The 20,563-nt window shown below is 41.2% G+C and overlaps 1 protein-coding gene across 1 annotated transcript in view; it reads right to left on the bottom strand.

Moving 5' to 3' along the window:
• Positions 1–20,563, bottom strand: part of ARHGEF4 (Rho guanine nucleotide exchange factor 4) — a 221,747-nt gene that overhangs the window by 178,839 nt on the left and 22,345 nt on the right. Inside the window, exon 4 of the mRNA XM_075760875.1 lies at positions 13,490–13,570. Within this exon, the coding sequence (XP_075616990.1) occupies positions 13,490–13,570 (81 nt within the window). The remainder of the gene's footprint in view (positions 1–13,489; positions 13,571–20,563) is intronic.

Consider the following 20,563-nt stretch of genomic DNA (forward strand, 5'->3'; position numbering starts at 1 on the left):
TCTGCAACCTGAATTAATTCATGTTATGATATGTGCAAACATCTAAAAGATCTCCCCCCTTTATCCTATGTCTAATGAAGCAGTCCCTGACAGTAACTTTGATTTGTAAATCTATAAAAAGCTTTCTGATGCCCAAAAATTTGTATTTTCTAGAACATCAGCCTACTGCCAATAAACTTTTTTCATAAGCTAACCTTTCACAGTTTTTCCCCCTCCCCTTAAAAGCAAACAATGGGTTCCCAGGAGTTCACTAGTACCAAGTCCATTTTCAAAAAGTGAGGAGTTTATCCCTTAACATAAACTTCACTTGCAAAACCATGGTGATCATTTTTTCAGTGTATGATTCTGAAGTTTCATTTGGTCAATGAGTTTTTATTCTTTGTGGTACAGGCATAGAGAGCTGTTAATCCTCAAGTGCCCAAGGCCAGTCACTGTTGACATTTTTCTTACTGATACACTATATAAATATACATGCCTTTTCTGCATTGTAAAGAACAGCAGCTGAAAACTGTCACTGACTCATAGAACAAAATATCCATTTTGCCTTTTGCCACCACAGTCAAAAATTACTGTTTAAACTGACACTGCCTTCAGCAGATCAGGCATTATGGGGTGCCTGAACCAAAAATATCTGTCTAAAGTTAGGTACCAAAACCTTGCAGAGCACTGAGACCAGGATTCTCTAAAGGCAGGCAAGCAGCACTGAAACTCTGCTACTGTGGAAGGCTTTTCTTTCCATGATTTTAACTATTTGACTACTTCATGCGCTTGGGTTCATTTAACATAGTTGGGTATTATGTAGATTGTATCATTTTGGCTTCCAAACCAACTAAATGTTAGAAAATATGTTGATGTCATTCCAGCTTTATGGCTGCAAAGGTCAAACATGAGAAGATTTGTGTGCATAGTGCATAGCTCAAAGTAAGGATGGGGACTGGACCTGCCTTCTTGCCTCTTCTGAGAGCATCACATGCTTCTGTAAGATTCCTCCAAGGAACAACAATTTTGCCCTATGTTGTCTTCTTCTTAGAGTGCAAAGCCTAGAGATGTCATTTTCATGTCAGTAAAGACATAACCATCCTCTATTAAAAAAGGAATTGAATATGGCTCAGTGAAACCTCAATTTATATCCCCAGACTCTCATATTTTGAAATACTGCAATTTGAAATAAAAAGCTCCAACCATGAAGACTTTAAGCTGTCACCCTGACCTGGGCAGTAAGGGACATGCTGCAGGCAGCCATCACTAACTGCCTGAGCAAGATGACTGAAGTGATCAAACAGGTATTCTAATTTCTGAATGATCATGTCAGACACTTTCATCTCTGGTGTAATTGCTTATTTGCCCTTAGGCAGTTCATTTGATTACCATTATCATAAAAATATACCTCTTGATGTAGCCTAACATGTTGGTTCAAGTAGTCTTCAAATTATTCTGAATTTCCCTCCTGTAATCAAAGCATTTAAGTTTTCATAGAAGGTAAGAAATTCTGGGCTTATGATGGGAAACTGCACCTTTGGGAGCTGAGAGAGGTATTTCTGTGCATTACCACAGCCTCAGCTCTCAGCTGCATAAACATTTGTGCTGCTAAGCCAGAAATGTCTGTGCACCAACACTGGCCACCATTGCCCAACAAAATCCCATTACTTCTAGACATCAGGAAACAGCAACTAAGCTAGAACTTCTCAGGTTGTACTTTACATGACAGGACAGTTTAAGAGCTAGTTTTAATTACAAACTTCTAAAGAAAAGTAATAAAGAAAATCTGAGCAGTAAAAGCCATGGATCCAACCCTGAGAGGAGTTCGGTCAGTAAAGGCACCAGCATTGACTTCTGTCAAAGCATGCATGGGGAGCTGCTAGTGCTACCCCAGGGAGCAGAAATGTCACTGCTGTCACTACTTGCTCAGTCCCATACCCACAGGCAGATGGAGGTATTTTTACTCCAGTTTGACACCTCCACTCAAGACTGAGCCCAGACTGTGAGACACAGCAGCCTTGCTATGAATCTTGCAAGGTTAATGCAGAGCTGGTTAGATCTCCAAAGTTCTCTTCTAAGCTAGAGGGTAAGTAACACAGAATTAGATGCCTGGTAACCTAGTCCAATAGGGAGCTATTGCTATGGTTTTAGAAAACATTTTATCCGTGTTCATTTAAAAATCCTCTGCAGTAAAGAGCTAAAAAATAATAGGGTAATAGTTGCCTTTGACCCTAATAAAGCCAGTGAAATGATTTCCAAATAGAATTTCTAGAAAGAATTTACAGGGTCCAGAGAAAGTCCAGAGAGGGAGTACTGAGGTCCTAAACTACAATTCTTCCCTCAAATATGTTCAGTACAGCTCAAACAAATGGAAACTTGAATGCAGTGCAGAAGGAGGCTTCTCTGATTTTTTTCCTGTGCCTGGAGAAAAGTCCAGCTGGTAGTAAGCTAGTTAGAAGCAGCATGACTGACTTGTCCACCTACTATTCTCCACAATCTCTGGTCCGGGTGGATGGCAGAGGGGTGCTACCACATGCAGATGATGAAAATGACAGGACGTAATAAATTAGAGTTCTGCTATTTTTATTCTTGAAGTTATTCAGAAACTCACAACAACTGTCTCAAAGGTATAACCATTATCTCAGATTCAAGTCTGCCATTAAAACCTCCTCCACTTTGTTGGAGTATTACTGTGGTGCAAACGATAATCCAATCCATCACTCTTAATATACCCTACATTGGACATAAAATCCATTTTCATGTCTTTGCATCAGCCCCAGATACACAGAAAGTGTAGAAGATTCGTTTCAGGTCAGAGTCCTTGTCCCGTTTTGAGGGCCTGGCTCTACTGGAACCAATCAAAGCAGGCCTCTGGGGAGATCCGATAAGATGGGGAATAAGACAATACTCTTTAATTAGGTGATAGATTCTGGTTATGACAATGACACTATTTCAAGGGCTCATGACATTCAGATTTCTAATTTAGAAAGTTTAATGTGTGTGGCGGAGGCAAAGTACTTTATGGAGAGGTTGGTCTGCAGAAAAAGCTCTTTGGAAACCACTCCAGGAATGGACACAACAGAAATTCCCACAAACTACTGTCTCCCTCTCTGATGAGATCCCACAGCTGATCACTGGGGAGTAAGAAAGTCTAAAGCTTTCTTCCCGAACAGCTGACATCATGAGGTTAGGTGTTAGAGATGGGGCCAGTTCTTCAGTTAAGAACTACTTCAAAACTGAGAAAATAACAAAGTACTTGTACTCTTGGTACAATTATTCCTTTGGTTAACATATAAATGCTGTTCTTGTTAACTAACATGTTTTCAACCAAGGTGTTGTTAGCAATAGTAAGCTTTCAATTGTAGCACAAGTACTTAGATTATGCATACATAGACAATAGCTACACAATACACAATAGATTGTATAGCCATAGACAAAGTATGCCATTATTGTCATATATTGCTACACTTTACAGTGGAAAATACTAAATGCAGATCAAGCCTTTGAGCCTGTAGCACACAGTCCAAATTGTTGTGTATACAGGCATAAGAAACAACATTCCTCTGCATTTTTAATACAGAATGATGACCAACTTGCTTTCCTGCTTCCTGCCTTGTTGGTCTGGTGGCACTCCTGCTTCAAGGAAATCATTTCCTATAGTATCTTCAACATCCATTCACTGTGTCTGCCCTCTTGCATGTGTTTTTCCTACAGTATTGTATCATCTATATGATTCCTGGGTTTTCTGTTTTTCACTTCTCCATGTTAGATTTGGCTCCTTTGAGTAGGACATTTTTTGACAAATATCTTTAAAATCTTGTCTTGCAATCAGTTTGCTCTATAGGAGAGAACTCAACAGTTTGTTCTGTTGACAGAGAATCCACACAATACATGTTCAAGTCCCCTGCTTCTAGTTTCTACCCTTCTACAGAACTAGGTCAATGTCTAAGAACTGGGCACACCCCACCTCTTGGCTGCATACTTGTTGGTTGGCGTTGGTACTTACCCACCACTGGAAAACCCACGTGTTGCTCAGCCTCTACCAATAGCTCTTTTCCTGGAAACTCCCCAGACACAAAACAGTCCAATAAAGATGAGAAAGTATCAGATTAAAATAAGAAAGCATGCATCTCGCTCCTAGCATGGCATGGCACTTGACAAGATTTAAAGAAACATAGTTACTAGCATTCATTCCTTCTGGCAAGTTACTACCAGTTGTTATGCAAGCCATGACCTGGTCTTTGAGTCATACCGTGGGCAGGTGTCAAAAGCCCCCAAAATCACATTAACTTATTTTGAAATCCTGAACTCATCAGGCATGAGAACAGTCTCAAGCAATGCTCATTAGTTCATGTCACAGAACTGTAATGTACCCTGTTCAGTGCAAATGACTGAGACAGGAGATAGGAAGATTACAACTGGAACAACAGAAGCTGCTGCAGGCTTGAACTGCAATGTGCAGCAAGAGGGGAGGTGAAGTTCACAGACTGCCAGCCTAGCTTGCTCATTTCCTCAGTTCTGTAGTCAAGATCAGATTAATGAATTTGTGAAACAAAAATAAAGCTCTGGTAGTGGATTAAGCTGGACAGATGCAGTTACAGCTGCAGAACTGATACTGCACTAGACCATCTGTTGGGGTCTCTGGCTCAGGCACCAAAACCTCATGCTATTTATGTTTGAGCTGTTCCAAGTCACCGTCACATATTTAATATGCATTCCAAGGATTAACTGTGTGTGTATTGACTCTGCAGCCAGTATCTATTAAATTAATACCTAACAATTCAACCTTAGCCACTGATCAGTACCACAAGACTTGTATTTCTTAATGGGGGACATAACTGGTACTGGAGGTGCATCTCAGCTGCTGAGTTTCGGCTTGCTGTGCCCTAAAGCATTTGTGCATCCAATGGGGTGATGTGGCTGGGGACAGCAGGAGTCCATGTCGCACTTGGAGTATTAACAATGCACGTGTGGAACGGAAAGAGACTAGTTGTAACCATGTAAGTGCTGCTAATCTTTCACCCCACTAGGAATTTTACTCTTCCTCTATTTCCTCTCTGGGACATGTTCATGGTAGATGAATCTTAGAAAACTCAGCACATCTGTTAAAAGGATACCAAATCAAATACTCAGGCCTCTCCTCAGCCTTTATAATACTGGCCTGATCTATATGCCACAAGAGTTGCACTGTTTATGAGGCTATACTGATGCTGCAATAATAATAAAGGTGAGACTACATGCACTTCAGTACAACCTCTGCAAGCCCACTGGGAAACTCAGGATGATAGCAGACAGCTGCACTTTCATGGCTATTATTTATTCCAAGTAGGATAAACCTACCATATATAGCCAACCTCTGTTGTAGCTGCAATGCATACAGGCCCTTTGAATGATCTCTGCAAAAGGCACAGCTTGGGAATATTGATCTGGTTCTACACAGCTCTAGTTTTCAAAGTGCCTAAGAAAAGCCAGGGCATGTACGAATCCAAACAAGCTCAGAGTTGTTGCTGGGTGACGGCTAGCCCTATGGAAGGAACAGAGCCATACAGTTGCCAACTTCTCCCCAGGAGCAAAGACCATTATCCTGGTCCCCATACTATAAGAAGCAAAACACAGTTTCAATCTAGTTACCTTCCTAATTTTAGCTTTTGCCCTTTCTCCACTCTGGACAACAGTAAGGAACAGAAATGTTTTCCAAAGTAAATCAAAGTTCTTCACATAATCCCAGTACAAATGGCTAGGGCTTTAAGAACCTAAGTCCTGCAAAGTCTTGTGATACTTCACAGTTCTCCATACCTTAGGAGGTTCAGCATGTGCTGCTTTCCAGAGGTGGCAAGAGTCTTGGATAAGGCACTCTCTCCTCATGCAGGTCATGCTCCCTCATGACAGGCAAGGCTTTATCAAGGCATCCCAGTGAGTTCAGCGAAGACCTGCTTCCTGCCTGCTGCTAGACCCAAGAATTAATATGGAGAGATGCTTCCAGGTATGTTACGAACTACAAGCTAATGGAAGCATCTCTGCATGTTTATGAATAGAACTTGGACAAGAAGAGTCATCTGAAAAGGTATATCCATTCCTGCTCAGATTTCAGAAGAGTACATTCATCACAGTGCCAAAACTATCACACAATCCTGAACTGCTAAGCTGCACACTGCGTACGCAGTTGCCCCAGAACATCTGTCATAAAATGTCTCTATATACTCAGCTTTTGCACTGTAGGAATTTTGTTAGTTTTGTCTTCTTTTATTGTCACCTGCATTTTACTCAGATCATAAGGCCTTGTCATTGTTGTCTTAATTCTGCCTGCTGAAGTCCAACAGATATTTGCACTTGTTGAATGCCAAGCACAAAGCAATAGACAAAATGACATTCCTGACCTGCAGCTGTCATTCACTGCCTTCCCAGTTATTTGCATTGTTGAGTTTTATGTAGATTATTTTCAGTTTGGTAAAATATTGTTAAGTTTGGGTGAACAGAAACAGTTTGAGTGACCATAAGAACTCATATACCTATCTATGTCTATTCACAGTAAGATCTTTTTAGATTCATGCATCTGAGACCTTTCAGAGCGTAATTTTTCACATATACCATGGGTCAAGTGACATCCCAGTCACTGGCCAAATACCCAGGCTTGTCACACTGACTTTAAGAGAGGGATAAAATCTTGCGCAAGGCAGCTGCAATTGCCAGAAAAGAGAATGTTCACTAATGGATGTATACAGATTCAAACTTGGCTACTTTAAATTTTAAGCTCCCCATAAAACTTGAAAGTTTTATCACAACTTTGAATAGAGATAATTTATATACCTAGAGGGCCAAAAAACATTGGTTCTTTCTTCCAGATCCTATAGGACTCCAACTGTTTGCTCCCTCTTTAACTGCAAGGCAGAGTGTGATATGATTCATGTTCAGTATTATGTTCTGCTATCAACACACTGAACAACCTGTCCAGAAGAGCCCAAATGGCAAGATGTCCCAACAAACAACAAGGGAGAATGGAAAAGGGATACCATAATCAGGTAACTACCATTCCTGTTCTTTGCAGTAAGCAGTTCTAAAATAACAGTAGATTTCAGCATAGCAGGGGGGAGAAAAAAAAACCACAGTAACTTGCTAATTTTACCAATTATTCTCACTGAGATGCACGTACAGAAGTCCATTTACAGTGCCATAACTTTTCCAAGAAGAGTCCTTGTGCTTGAGGAGCTCAGAATTAACTCAGGGAAAAGGTTTCGAACAATAAAAACTAAAAAACTAATTTCATTTTCCAACCTACAAAACCCTTCATTGTTTGGCTTCCCAAAAGAGCTACAATAATTACACTGTAATTCTGAGACCTCCTCATAGCAATTTTCCATGACAAGAAATGGAAAATCAGAGAAAAGCTGAAAGTGAGATAAAATTTAAATAGTTACAATGTCTCCAGAGAGGAAAACTGGATCTGGATGATCTAAGCAATGGAAAAAGTCAGAGATACAGAGCATTACACACTTGAATGAACTCACATTCGCCAGGCTGTTTTGTCTGCACAGCCCAAAGAATCCAGACACCAAAGCCAGTAAAAAAAATGGGTGATGAGAATCTCTGGCTAAACACCCTGAACAGCAGCACTTTGTCAGAAAAAAAGCTGAAGATCGGACAAATCTATGTTCTAAAGTGGGCCAAGAGTAGAAGATTCGTTGCATTTTATTTTTGCCAAACACTGCTACTGAATATTTTAGATCTCTTTGAAAGCTCAAGGCATAAGAAAAAGAAATTCAACCACATTATCCCATGAAGAATAGTTTTAAAATATTTTTACAGTAATGGGCCAAATTTTACACAGTGCGTGTATAAGACAATGTGAATACTTTGGCTTGCATTTGCCCATGCACTAACACAGTGCTTTATACTGGCAAGTTCAAGCTTGCACACACCCATCTGTATGTACTAAGCCTGCTTTCCTCATTACTTCTGCTCCTGTCCACTGCACTGGGCTGCCTATCTTGCAGAATTAACCTGCAAAAATTGCTTTCCAATCAGCAGTAAAAGCAAGAAAGATTAAGATAAGAGAGAATGCTGCCCCAAAAGGTGTGGTTCAGGCAAGAAATGGAAATGTTTCAAACTGGGAAGATGTCACTGCATTCCGATCTTTATGTTGTTTGTGTATGCCTGGCATTAGTAATTGGACTGAAAGCCAGCTTGATTGTCTATGATTTAGCAGTAAATCAAGGCAGGACATGAAGCTTTCTTCTGAGTCATTAAAGGTTAGCTACTAGTTTAATAGCCTGCCAGATGCTCCCTTTGGGTCTCCACAAAACCAGTTCTTTCCTACAAAGTATGATACAGACTAAAAACGGTTCCAAGAAAACACTCGTGTATTTGCAGAACATACCAAATTAGAAAAGCTGGTTTTCTCAGGCTGTCAGCTATATACCAAACCATGCTGGAAAGAGCACTCCACTGACTTACAGGGTCATTCATTCCTTATGCCCTTTCAGTCCATGCTGTTTAATCACTGGGCTTCAAATCACATGTACTAAAGCTCAGGTGAGTCACCAACATCAAGAAAAACAAGATTAAGCCTGTCATATCCCATTTGCTCCATGCACACAAAACCAGTTGCACAGCTCCAGGACAGTGAAAGCCATAGAGTGTCATGGAAAGAAGCCAACTTCCTGTTTGTCATATTCTCCATTTGCCATCTTTCCTTCAGTGCAAATTAATGTTAACAGTGTTTTCTTGCTTTTTTCTCACCTGAGCTATGTGCTGTTTTGTAGGAAAATCTCACCCTAGCAATCTTTTCTACAAATAGAAGTTCACTTGAGTGTACACTTCCTAGAACAGTGTTGATACATCGGGAAAGTAGCATGCTGCTTTGTGGCTTGACAACACTATGCCAGCTATTAAAATAATAATACCTAAAACTCTTCTACCAACCATTGTGCTGAACTACTGTACAGTAGAAAATAAAGGCTTTCATATATTTGACCTAAATCATTCAGGATGAAATGAATTCTAGATACTTCCATTTCAAACTGGGAAAACTGATTCTGATTTGCAAATTGACCAAGGTCATACATCCACCTAGAAAAACATCTTTGTCTTCTAACTGTCTCATTAAATTAAATACCTTCCAATCGTTTAATGTTAGGATGCCTTCCTCAAGTAAACAAATCCATTTTAGTTGTGGACAACTCTTTCCTTGCTATAAATCTGATATTTTGTTTGAAATCTTCAAGCAACTACATCTCCACTTAGATGATATCTCCAAGTAAGTAACTCAGTACACCTATTTTCTAATGAAGGCAACATTAGAGGATCAGTAAAGCTGTCTGTATTACACATTTCTATACTCTAATCACTTTTATGTCAGCAAACACCACACAGCTTTTTATTCTACCAGTAGTTCAAACCACTTACGAGACTGATTTGCTTCCATTTTAACTCCATGCAAGCCTTATCTTAAGTAATAGCACTTGTGCTTCTACTTCCAGGGATCCCAAGTTTTGTAGGTAATATCCACCTGAACAACAACTAGGAAAATAAGGATTGAAAAACAATCTAATTTCCTCCACAATCTTTTCTATATCACATAAACCCTATGTGGCACATCTCGTCTTTGCCAGGAGCTATTGCTGAAGCCCATGCCCTCTGTTTCCTGCAAATCAATGAAAGGGATATAAGGATATCAGATATGGTTACAGCAAACATCAATTTTCATATAAGGTTCCACTGATAATCAGCATTACCCCATGAAAATCTGCTTGCTTACAGAGCCTTAAATATAAATGAAAGCATAGATTCCATATGAATCCTAACTTTAGTAAACCATAAATGTCCATGGTGGGTTTGAATTAGCATCTTTTTGCAAGGAGAGGAATCTGTAGACACTAAGTATCAGCTAAAATTTTCAAACAGGACTACTAAAGTCAGGCTCTTAAATCTATATTAAGTGGCTGATCATCTCAACTGTCATTTCACAGATCACTTTTAGGACCTCTATTTTCAAACAGTGGTCAGGACTCATAAAATGTTTAGGATTTTAAATCTGATGTGCAGCTCTCACCAGTAAGAGTCTCCTACTCCATTCTTGAGATGTCAGAAATATCAAATATTCCTTTTGAGCTGAAGGGATCCTCAATGCTGTTTGCAAGATCTGAACTTGCTTACAAGTCAGCACCTTCCTCATCAGGTAAAGGAAGTGAGCTGAAGCTGTTCAGTGTTTGAAACACTGAGGTCCTCATCGTCCCAAACACTTGCTATACCTTTCCAACAGGAAAGGATCATCAGCTCCCATGGTAAAAGCAAACAGAAATTACTTCATTAGGTGAAAACCCCACTTTTAAGACTGTTTATAAGTAGGCAATATGCTTTCAGCGGGAAGCCTTCTGTAACTGGTTTCACATACACACAAACTTGTTTTACTACTTAATTTCCCAGGGAACAAGCAGAAACATTTAATATCATCCAGGATGTTTGAAGAATGGTATTCTCTCAGACAGGAATTCTATGAAACCAGTTTTACCATTCTGTCTTTTCAAAGGTAGGTATGTATGGGGTGTTGTCTGATGTTCTTGTTAGGAGAACACAGGGAAGGGGATACATTTATGCGTATGCAGCATGAAACTCTGGAGTTTGGCAGAATATTTCACATGTATTAAACTGACAGAAAATTGCATAGTGTTTAAGTATCACTCAAATGAAGTGACTGCGTATTAATCACTTTAAATTGCTGCTTGCTAGAAAAGGATGTAAACTGGCAAACAGGCTACTGATAGCATTGGCTAGCAAGCTTTCCTCTTAACCTTGCTTGGAATTAAGCGAATAAGTTTATTTTTCATTTTTAGTCGTGTTCTAAGGTGGGCTTCTTCTCAAGTTAAGCTTTCCCACCAAGACTCCCACACAGAACCACGCACAAGTACAGATACAGTCCTTTGACTTGCTCCTCCCTATTTATATGCTCTATTCCTTCTGTTTAGAGCAACTTGCCTTATATGATGAGCCAGTTTTAGCTACAGAGGAAACATTTGCAACAAGTGATGTGTCAACTCCTCCATGGGCAGGCTTGGGAAGGAAGGGAACCTTGCAGAAAGGAGCTTTGCTGACCGCATGCTTTTATGGTCCTACTTGCATCACCGCTTTCATTGCCATTATTTTTTCTGTAAAGTTCATTTATTTCATATTAGAAGAACAATATATAAGATGTTCTTGTAAGTCTCTTTTATAGCTAGGAAACTTGGCTCCAGTTTATATGCCACACTTTTGGCAGCAGATAGAAAAAAGCCAGATTAGAGGAAGCAGGAAAGATACACATATGGAAACAGAGGTACTTTATGACTTTGGGAAGAATGGAGATGTAATAAATAAGAAACAGAGAAGAAGCAAAATGGGAGACACTAGACCAAGCTTTTAAGTAGAGCAATTATATGAAAAGACAAATCAGAGACAAGCCATATCATAGCTGTTGTGCCTCCCTTCCACCTCCACAGTCCTAACAACTAGAAAGTAATGTTCTCTTTTGATCTTTCGTGTTTCAGCTGATCTTTTATTATACCATGTAGAGTAGAATAGTTTCAATGGGAAGGCACGAGAACACTCCCTACTGCAAAACAGTTCATCACATGGTTAAGCTATGTAGGGCAAGAATACTCATCCAAAGAGTGAGAAACATGGGTTTTAACCCTCGCATGGAGGAAAGAAATGAAAAGTAAGTATCCTGGGTCCTGACTGAGTTTTCTAACTACTGACCTACTGTATAGAAAGTGAAACCACCATTGCCTGACAGGTCTTTCACTGTATGCAAAGCCCAAACCCATAACAATATTGACCAGATAAAGCAGCTCAGGTAAGATGAACAGAAGAATGCCTCGTTTAGAAATTCCACTATATACTCAGAAACTGGGGAACTTACTGAGCAATCCCAGCTGCACAGTAACTGAGCAGAAGTTCTGAGGATTTATATCTTGGACTCAGGTATTTATTCCTACCTAAGACTTCTCCAGATATAGCATTTGACTTCTATGCTCCCAATAATTCATCAGCTTTTCCCCAAGGATAATTGTCCCTCCCTGAATTGCTATAATGGAACAGCAAACACAAAGAATGCAAGGCACTCACATCCTGTGACAGTGGAGGCACACGAATTATATAGAAAGGTGTGAGTGCTCTGAGAGCATTATTAACCTTCATAAAACAGGACCACATAATACCAGGAGAATTAATGAAATGAACTAGTAAAACTAGCATCAAACAGGGCTCCAGGTACAAGGTCTGAGACATTGACTTATCCAAGATCAACTCTGTTAAATATGAAAAAAGAATTCAGTTCTGGAAACTCAGTTTGACAGGATCAAACAATAGTTAACTCCTCATAGCTCATAATTATGCCAAAAAAATTTACACTGCTGCTTTGAGCTTTTGAGCTCTAGTTATTGTACATATGTGGGACACAATCCTAGGAAGGGCTGAACACCTTTAGGTTGCATTGTGTTCAGATGAATCATTACATTACATTCTCTTATACTGTATATGATATTTAGTGTACTGTCATATAATTAAAAATCTATCATAATTCAATATCATAATACATAAGAGGAATGAGCAAACTTACAATTGTATACTTGGTATTGTCAGAGCTTGGTAGAATGATGTTGTGGTTTAATCCGGCAGGCAACTAAACCAACCACACAGCCATTTGCTCTCACTCCCTTCCGCAGTGGGATGGGGGAGGGAATCAGGAAAAAAATGGTAAAAGTCATGGGTTGAGATAAAAACAGTTTAATAGGACAGGAAAGGAAGATGATGATGATGATAATGATGATGATGATGATGATGATAATAGTAATAATAATAAAGAATATACTAAACAAGTGATGCACAGCCCAATGGCTCACTACCTGCAGACTACTGATGCCCAGCTAGTTCCTGAGCTGTGGTCTAAACCCCTGGCCAGCTTCCCCCATGTTACATACTGAGCATGACATCATATGACATGGACTATCCCTTTGCCCAGTTTGGGCAGCTGTCCTGGCTGTGTCCCCTCCCAGCTTCTTGTACGCCCCCAGCCTCCTCGCTGGCGGGGCAGTATGAGAAGCCAAAAAGTCCTTGACTTGGTGTAACTGTTGCCCAGCAACAACCAAACATCAGTGTGTTATCAACAGTATTCTCACCCTAAATCCAGAGCACAGCAATATACCCACTAGTAGGAAGAAAACTAACTCTATCCCGGTCAAAACCAGGACAAATAACTATGCTATAAAATTAGCTTTCCATTAAAGGATGTTCCTGCAATTTCTTTAAAGACAGCTGTAAGGACTACAAGCTGGCACCTGCTATGGACCATGTTGAAATAGATTTTTTCTGCACATTTTCTTGTGATGCTCAAATATTCCCACTTAAAGAAGTCAGAATTTGTTTTAAACTGGTAGAACACAAATACTTAGTTCCAGTGCCTGCAGATACAAAGAGCCCTTCTGACTATACCATGAATGAAAACACGTTCCCAACTCAAATAGAAAGGACTCTGTACCTGGATGTGGAGCTGCCTCTTCTCAGAAGTACTTTCTTCCGTTTCTCCAGCAATCCTTCTTACAGCACTTCCTTGGTACTCCTGTGCAGAGATATAGGAAGGAAGAAAAAAAAAAAACAAACAAAAAACAATTTGACCTTTAGGGAACAAGGAGCCATCAGTGCTATTGCTTTCAGTTTGCCTGACAATGGGGGAAAAAAAAAGCTTTCTTGAGTTAAGTAAAAACTAGGCATATAAAATAGGGTTAAAGGAATATATTGTGGTTGCAAAATCAAGCTCTCAAACATTAAGAATCACCAGAATTAAGATTACTTGTGTGATACTAAAGCAGTTCCCTTATGTATTACGTAGTGCAGGCACTCTTCTGCATACCTTGGAGGTTAAGTGGTCCTTCTCTTATCTTTCTATCCCTCCACTCTTCCCATATCCCATCTGTCCTCAACCTGCAGTCATCTGGAGATAACGGTGCTGCCCACCATCTCCCATGTTTATCCTGATCATCAGACACCAGCCACACACAAACCAAGAGGGATCAGGGGTATGTAAATGTGAAGTTCCCAGTCAAAACCTGAGAAGAAGGCAACAAGTGGCAGAATGCCTTCAACTCTGAGAGTACACATCCCCTCTCAGTTCAATGCAAAGTCTTTAAGAAAACTTTGGAAATAACAACAAACATTCAGGTTTGACATGAGTGACACACCTCTGGAGGAAGGGAAACTGGTCATAAGTTTTGCTCTTTTTGTGGGAGATGGATACAGTGAGTGGCATTTCTTTATCATCTGGCCACAGAAGAAAGTCTCAGTGTCTGGTCTATCACGGAAAATGACTTCTGTGAGCATCTGATAAGGGTGAAGGTCAGGCATTTGTGTTCCCATCCTCCAGGCTTGTGCTATGGAGATGTATCACTTGGTTTGTTTATGCAATATGATAGTTTACAACATCAAACATGAAAACCTTAAAATAATATTTCAACTGCACGCATCACCAAGCTCCAACTTCTCTGAAGTCCCATTTATTTCCACAGGAAGAATTGCTGTTAGTGCAGTAGAGACCTCACTGACTTCAGCTGAATTCAGCCTCAACATGAGATAGAGGAGCAAATGTCTCTCTCCAGAGAAAGTAACAGTATACATAAAAGGGAAAGTAAGTGAAAGAAACTGTGAAAGAGAAAAGATGAAAAGCAAGAAACACAATTAGACTGAGCTTAGTCATTAAGGGGCAGTCAGAGCTGTTACTTGTCTCTATTTGAAAAACACTGAAACTCTTGTGTCTGTCTTCAGTGATTACTTGAAACTTGTAACAGTAAAAGCACACATCACAACCACAGGGAGTGTGGGATATGCTAACACAAAAGGATCCCAAGTCTCGTAGCTTATTGCCTACTGCACTTTTATCACAAGGAAACGCAAAACAAGTACTTAGCACAAATAGTTTTTCTTCATTCCCTATATTCTTCATGTACAACTACACCATGAAGCAGCTGTCATTTATTTTTACTTGTGATCCTACAATAGTTTTTCACAATAGGCTTTTATGTCTAGACGCCAAAGTGGCTCCATACCATTCATAAAGGGAGAGATGCAGTGCTGAGCTCTCTGTAAATAGCTGCTGGCTTCCTCTGCTCTTCCCACCTTAAACTGCAGAAAGCGTGCCAGATCTGCAACAAATGGAGCTCAGGGATAAACTGATTGCAAATAAATCTTTCTGACGCATTATTGGATTTTTAAAGCTTAGTCTTTTTCTAATTCAGGAACACAAATAACTAATTGTACTGTGTCTTGTTCAGATTAAGGCTGAGGATGGATCTTGTGGGCAATTGGGAAAGAACACTGCCTTTGCTTTTATTGTGGGAAGCATTCCCTAAGCATAACACCATTGGAGATGGCTGAAGGGGATTGCATCTGGTTAGGGAGGAAATTACAACCATAATAATTAGCATCAAATTAGCTCCTGTCTCATCTTGAGCCAAGCAAGCCCATCACTCTCCTTTTACCAGCTGCTCTCTGGTGGAAGAAGGTTCTGCAGAACAGCCCCAGGCAGGAAAACTCTGGTGCTGTGCACGGGCCAGGTGAAGACCACAGGTGGCTTCAACATTTCTGCTTCACTTCACTGGAAAGTCAGGCTTTGTGTATGGACAGGGCACTTATGAGTTAAGCCAGGAGGAACCAAATTAGGAGGAACAAGCCCTGAGCAGATGTTCTCTGCCCAGGGGCAGGAGAGCTCTGCTAGGCTGAGCTAGAGTGGGTGACATCCCTTTAGCATAGCATCTCTCTTTATGTGGTCACCTGGTTTCTGACAAGTGGGTAGACAGCACGTGCTGTATTTATGTCCAAGACCTCTAAAACTTTGATCAGAATCATGTCTGCAAAGCTTTAAAGTAAGGTCTTCTTGTTAATCAGAAAGGGGTTCTCTAGTTACAATTATTATAATAATCACTATTGTAATTAAATTGAATTCTTCTTACTGTCTTCTCTCTGAGTTTGGCTACATGCTGGTACTATTTCAACTTCAGAGAGACCAGTGAAATCTTTAACTGGGCAGCTCCATGCTAGGTGCTCCAAGCTCAAGTCACCCACCAGCCCATCCACATCCTGTCTGCACAGGTGATGGTTGTGGGGTCGTGTCTCAGGAAGACCACAGAAGCTCAATCCAGAGCAGAGGAAGCAATAAAACACAGGATGGAAACCCTGCCCATGGGCATGCCAGGTCTGCAGGCAAAAGGCACAGCAAAAAATGCAAAGCAAAAGGATAGGGGTTCAGGACAGAGCAAGGATGGGTAACTAAGTGATAGGCTCAAACTTAGCATAGAAACATTTGAGGCGAGACATCAGGAAAAATTTCCTAGCTATAAGGTCAATTAGACAATGGAATAATCTTCTCTGGGAAGTGCTGGAATCACCATTGCTGGCGTGGTTTGTGCTTGGTCTAGACAAGTCACTCAGGGTGTTTGAAGGGAATGCCTTGGCACTGGCAGAGAGGCTGGGCTGGATGGGTTAACAGGTCATTTTCCATCTCTGCATTTTATGGTTCTACAAATTTTTGGTCTGTTAGAAAGAGGAGAGAGAGAAAACAAAGCATTATACCAGCTGCTAGGAAGAAAATTAACTCTATCCCTGCTGAAACCAGGACAACATGGCAGGAGGAATCACAGACTCACTGTGGTAGGAAGGGATCCTTGCTCAGTGGGGAGCTGTCACCTCAGTATCCCACCATGGTGCCAGAGGTGCTGTGCTCCTGGAGAAACAGCTGGGGCTGAGACCTGGACCAGGTTTTGGTGCCTGTGGCCCCAGGGGCCACCCTTGGCTTTGCAGCAGCAGCACGGGAAGAGGCTTGGGCCAGACTTTTACCCAGGGAATGAGGTTTGTGTCTGTCAAAATGATCCTACATCCAGTCTTCCTTCCGCATAGCCAAGCCACAGGCTGTTGAGGAATATAGCATGTCTTCCACGTTAGGCGCATCTTAGAAATGGGGAGTTACGTTGTACGTGTATTTTGGGGAACAGAAGGACTGCCAAAATAAAGAGGCAGCTGAGTGTTTAGTTTGGGAGAGGGAGGACTTGGTTTGCACTGGTGTCAGCAGTTACCAGCAGTGCCACAGCTCCTGTCCCGTGTCCTGGTGGTGCCTTGTCCTCCTGCACCACTACAAAGCCCTGAACTGTTCTGGGAACTGGTGTCCTACGCCCACTTATATATCTACACCAAAAAGATATAAAAGTAGCGCTGTATCTCCTTCCTTTATGAATGGTATGGACCCACTTTGGCATCTAGACATAAAAAGCCTATGGTGAAAAACTACTGTAGGATCACAAGTAAGAAAGTAACATTATCTCCACGTGTTCCCACAGTCCCATAGAACTGGACAGGCAGAACCATGTGAAGCTGAGAGGTCAGGCAGCGCTTGGGGAGTGGGAAAGGGAGTGCGAGATGTGGGTTGCAGTAACCTCTGTATTCTTGGCCACTCTCCAGTCACTTCCCACCACACGCATGTGCACGATTAGTGTTCTTGCAGTCTTTGAATGCAGGCCAGATAATGAGCTCAAATCTCTTCATTAAAACATAATCTCTTCCTTGACTCCCCCAAACACACACACAGCCCTGGGCTACCTGATTACCCTTCCTGCCCAGACAGAGCTAATAACACCCTCCCAGAGCCAATTCCCCTTGGAAGGAACCGCTTGTGTCACACGTGTTTGGGATCAGCAGAGACACTCTCTGCACTTGGCCTAATTAGCTGTAATGGCGGGGTAGAGCAAAATCCAAAACATGTGCTTGGGCCCTCTAAATTTAATACGAGCAGTTTCACACTGACCTGCTGGCCCTTTCACCCAAAAGCATTGGTGCTTAATAGTCTCTGGATCTTTAACAGCTCCCTGGGTCCTTCTGCATTCCCCCTACTCCCCCCAAACACATGAAGCTTGACTGGGGTGTGGGTAGGGTTTTGTTTTACTTTCCTGATGGTTTTACAGCACCCCTGTATTTGGAGGCACTGGACATCCCTGGGGTTGTGAATGGCTTGGGAGTTTCCATGATAGAGATTTATTGTAGAGACAAAAGAATCCTGTTTGACACCATGGATTCTGATTATGTTTTTTAAAACTATTTCTTCAAGTTGTACAGGAATATTTTTCAAAGAGAATGGATTTCTAGTACATTACTTCCATAAAAGATTTTGCTAAATCTCTCACAAGATTTAAAACAAATATGGAAGCTTATCAGCAAAGAAGTAAATCCAATACTTGTCTGACATGCCTTCTACCTGACTAGAGGTGGGATGAGAATGTTCAGATTTGGTTCTTTCAAGAGCTTTAGAACTACACTATGAAGTAATAAAGGCACTTAATGGTTTGTATTATTTCAGGTTTTTATGTTGGTATTATATGGAAATGTTTCAAGTGACCTGTCTCCAGGCATTGACACAACACTTTTTAAATCTACATACATAATTCTATAACATATCAACACAATTCCCTGCTACATAAAGTCTTTAGACCACAAACATGGCAAAAGTACTGAGAAAGGAAAGCATATTTTTCACCACATGTTTTCAGCAGAACCAAAGAGCATGACTCAGTTTCCCTTCAGTCCTTGGGAGTACAAAGAAGCCTGGCTTGCAATCAATCTGAGCAATAAAATGGACTCAAGTCCCACACTCACAGCACCACCACAATGAGCCCTTCATTAGCCAGCACTTCCCATCAGACTGTTAAAGGGGACACAGGTTTACCAAACAGCTAATCCTTCATAATGAAAGGTTTCCAGCAAAGCCGTCTTTCCAGGGAGTCTGGGCACTTTCACATTAGCAAGAAATGAATAGACAAAGTGGTTCAGGAAATGTGCCAAACAGTAGCTGATGCATTGAAACACAAAGACCTGCAGACTTCGGGGAGCTAAAGAAAAAATACAGTAGTGTTTTGAGTTGTTTCTTGTCATCATAGTTACTTTCTTCTTCACTTTCTTTCATACTATGTCATGAATAGTCTTCAAACTATAAAATATATACACATTTGTCTCTTAAATTTAACTTGCAAATATAAATCAGTCTCTGCACTGCCTTATCCCATTCTCTATGTGAGACAGAGGTTTCCTCTCTTTGCTGCGGGCCTCTTCTGGACATATGCCACTTTTTTCACTATCAGTCCCTAAGCAACTGTAACACCATTGACTGCTACCCCTTCATTTCCTCAGGGTTTTGTTTAGTTTTGGTATTTAAGAGGCCAACAATTGGATCTTTTCCTTTTGGGGTCTATTTTAAGGCGGCTTTGTTTAATCAGATGCAATTAAGCATTTAAGATCCAAGATAAGTATTTTTCCTTTAGAACTGTAAAGGCAACGCATATTATTTGGATTTGGGTAAAGAATGTCAGGATTAACATCAAAACATGAAATGTAAGGGTCATGGCAACAGCTTTTCTTTTTGACAGACATGGCAAAACAAATTGGAGGTGGCTGAAGAACCAATTCACAAGGACAGAGAAGCTGTAGGGTGGACAGGTTTGAGTATGGAAGCACAAGGTGTATATACATATAACCCTCAGCGCACAGTGGAGCTCTGGGAGAGACTGTGCCACCCTCGTTCACCTTCCCTGCAACCAGGGAAGGGACCAGGAGGAGAGCACAGCTTGTGTGTGTTGTACTTTCTTGTAAAAGAGAGTAACACACTTCAGCAGGCACTAGCAGTTCCGGCCATCCCCGAGTTAATCATCGATCCCTTTATTTTTTCTCTCCAATGGAATATGAAGGTACTGTGGACTTCACTGGGAGCACCTGTCCTTCAGTCCCAGGTGCATCATGGAGCAGAGAAAGGGAGCTTGTAGGGAGGAAGATAATTGGTGCAACCCAGCACTGAAAGTCCTTGAGACAGAACTAGGCTGACACCTGATGGTTCAAGTTCAAGTCTGAGGACTTTTACGCTACTGCTTATGCTGGTTTGTAGATAGACCACTCCGTTTCCTAGGGCAATCACTTTAAAGAAGGAGCTTTTATGTCGACACTCATACAGGTCTAATCAGTTTATGTTCCAGCAGAATTAGCCCGATCGTGAATTCAGCTCAGGAAGTCACTGGCCGTGGCCGCTGAAGCGGTTCACTCCGCCACGGGCCGCCTCGGTGCCGGCAGCCACCAGAGGGCAAGCCGCCCCCGCTCCGACACCGGCAGCCCTCTCCTGACACCGCTCCACGCTGCCCGTTTTCTTCAAATACAGCTGAGCAAATACATTTTTGGACTGAGCTGGGGGAAAGGCAGTAACCTGCCAGTGTAGCCTTGGAGGGGACAGAAAGATGAACGAAACATCAAGAGTCACTCTAAATCAGGGCCCTGGAACAACCCTATTTCAACCCACATAGTCTGTTACCTTTCTAAAAAAACTTTCTTGGGAGACAAAGGTTGCAAACCTTCTCATTTTTTTTTCTAAATTAAATCACTAAGACTTGCAGTGAAAGGGTAACAATGAGATCTGCTTGAAGCCTTGGGTACTGAAGGTCTGCAATCTCTGTATGATGCACAAGAGGGTTTTTGCTAAGCGACGAACCGTAACACGGCACTGGTGGTGATGTGAGGCTTTGCCAGGAATCACAGC

This window comes from Balearica regulorum, chromosome 9, assembly GCF_011004875.1.
Source record: "Balearica regulorum gibbericeps isolate bBalReg1 chromosome 9, bBalReg1.pri, whole genome shotgun sequence".
NCBI lineage: Eukaryota > Metazoa > Chordata > Aves > Gruiformes > Gruidae > Balearica > Balearica regulorum.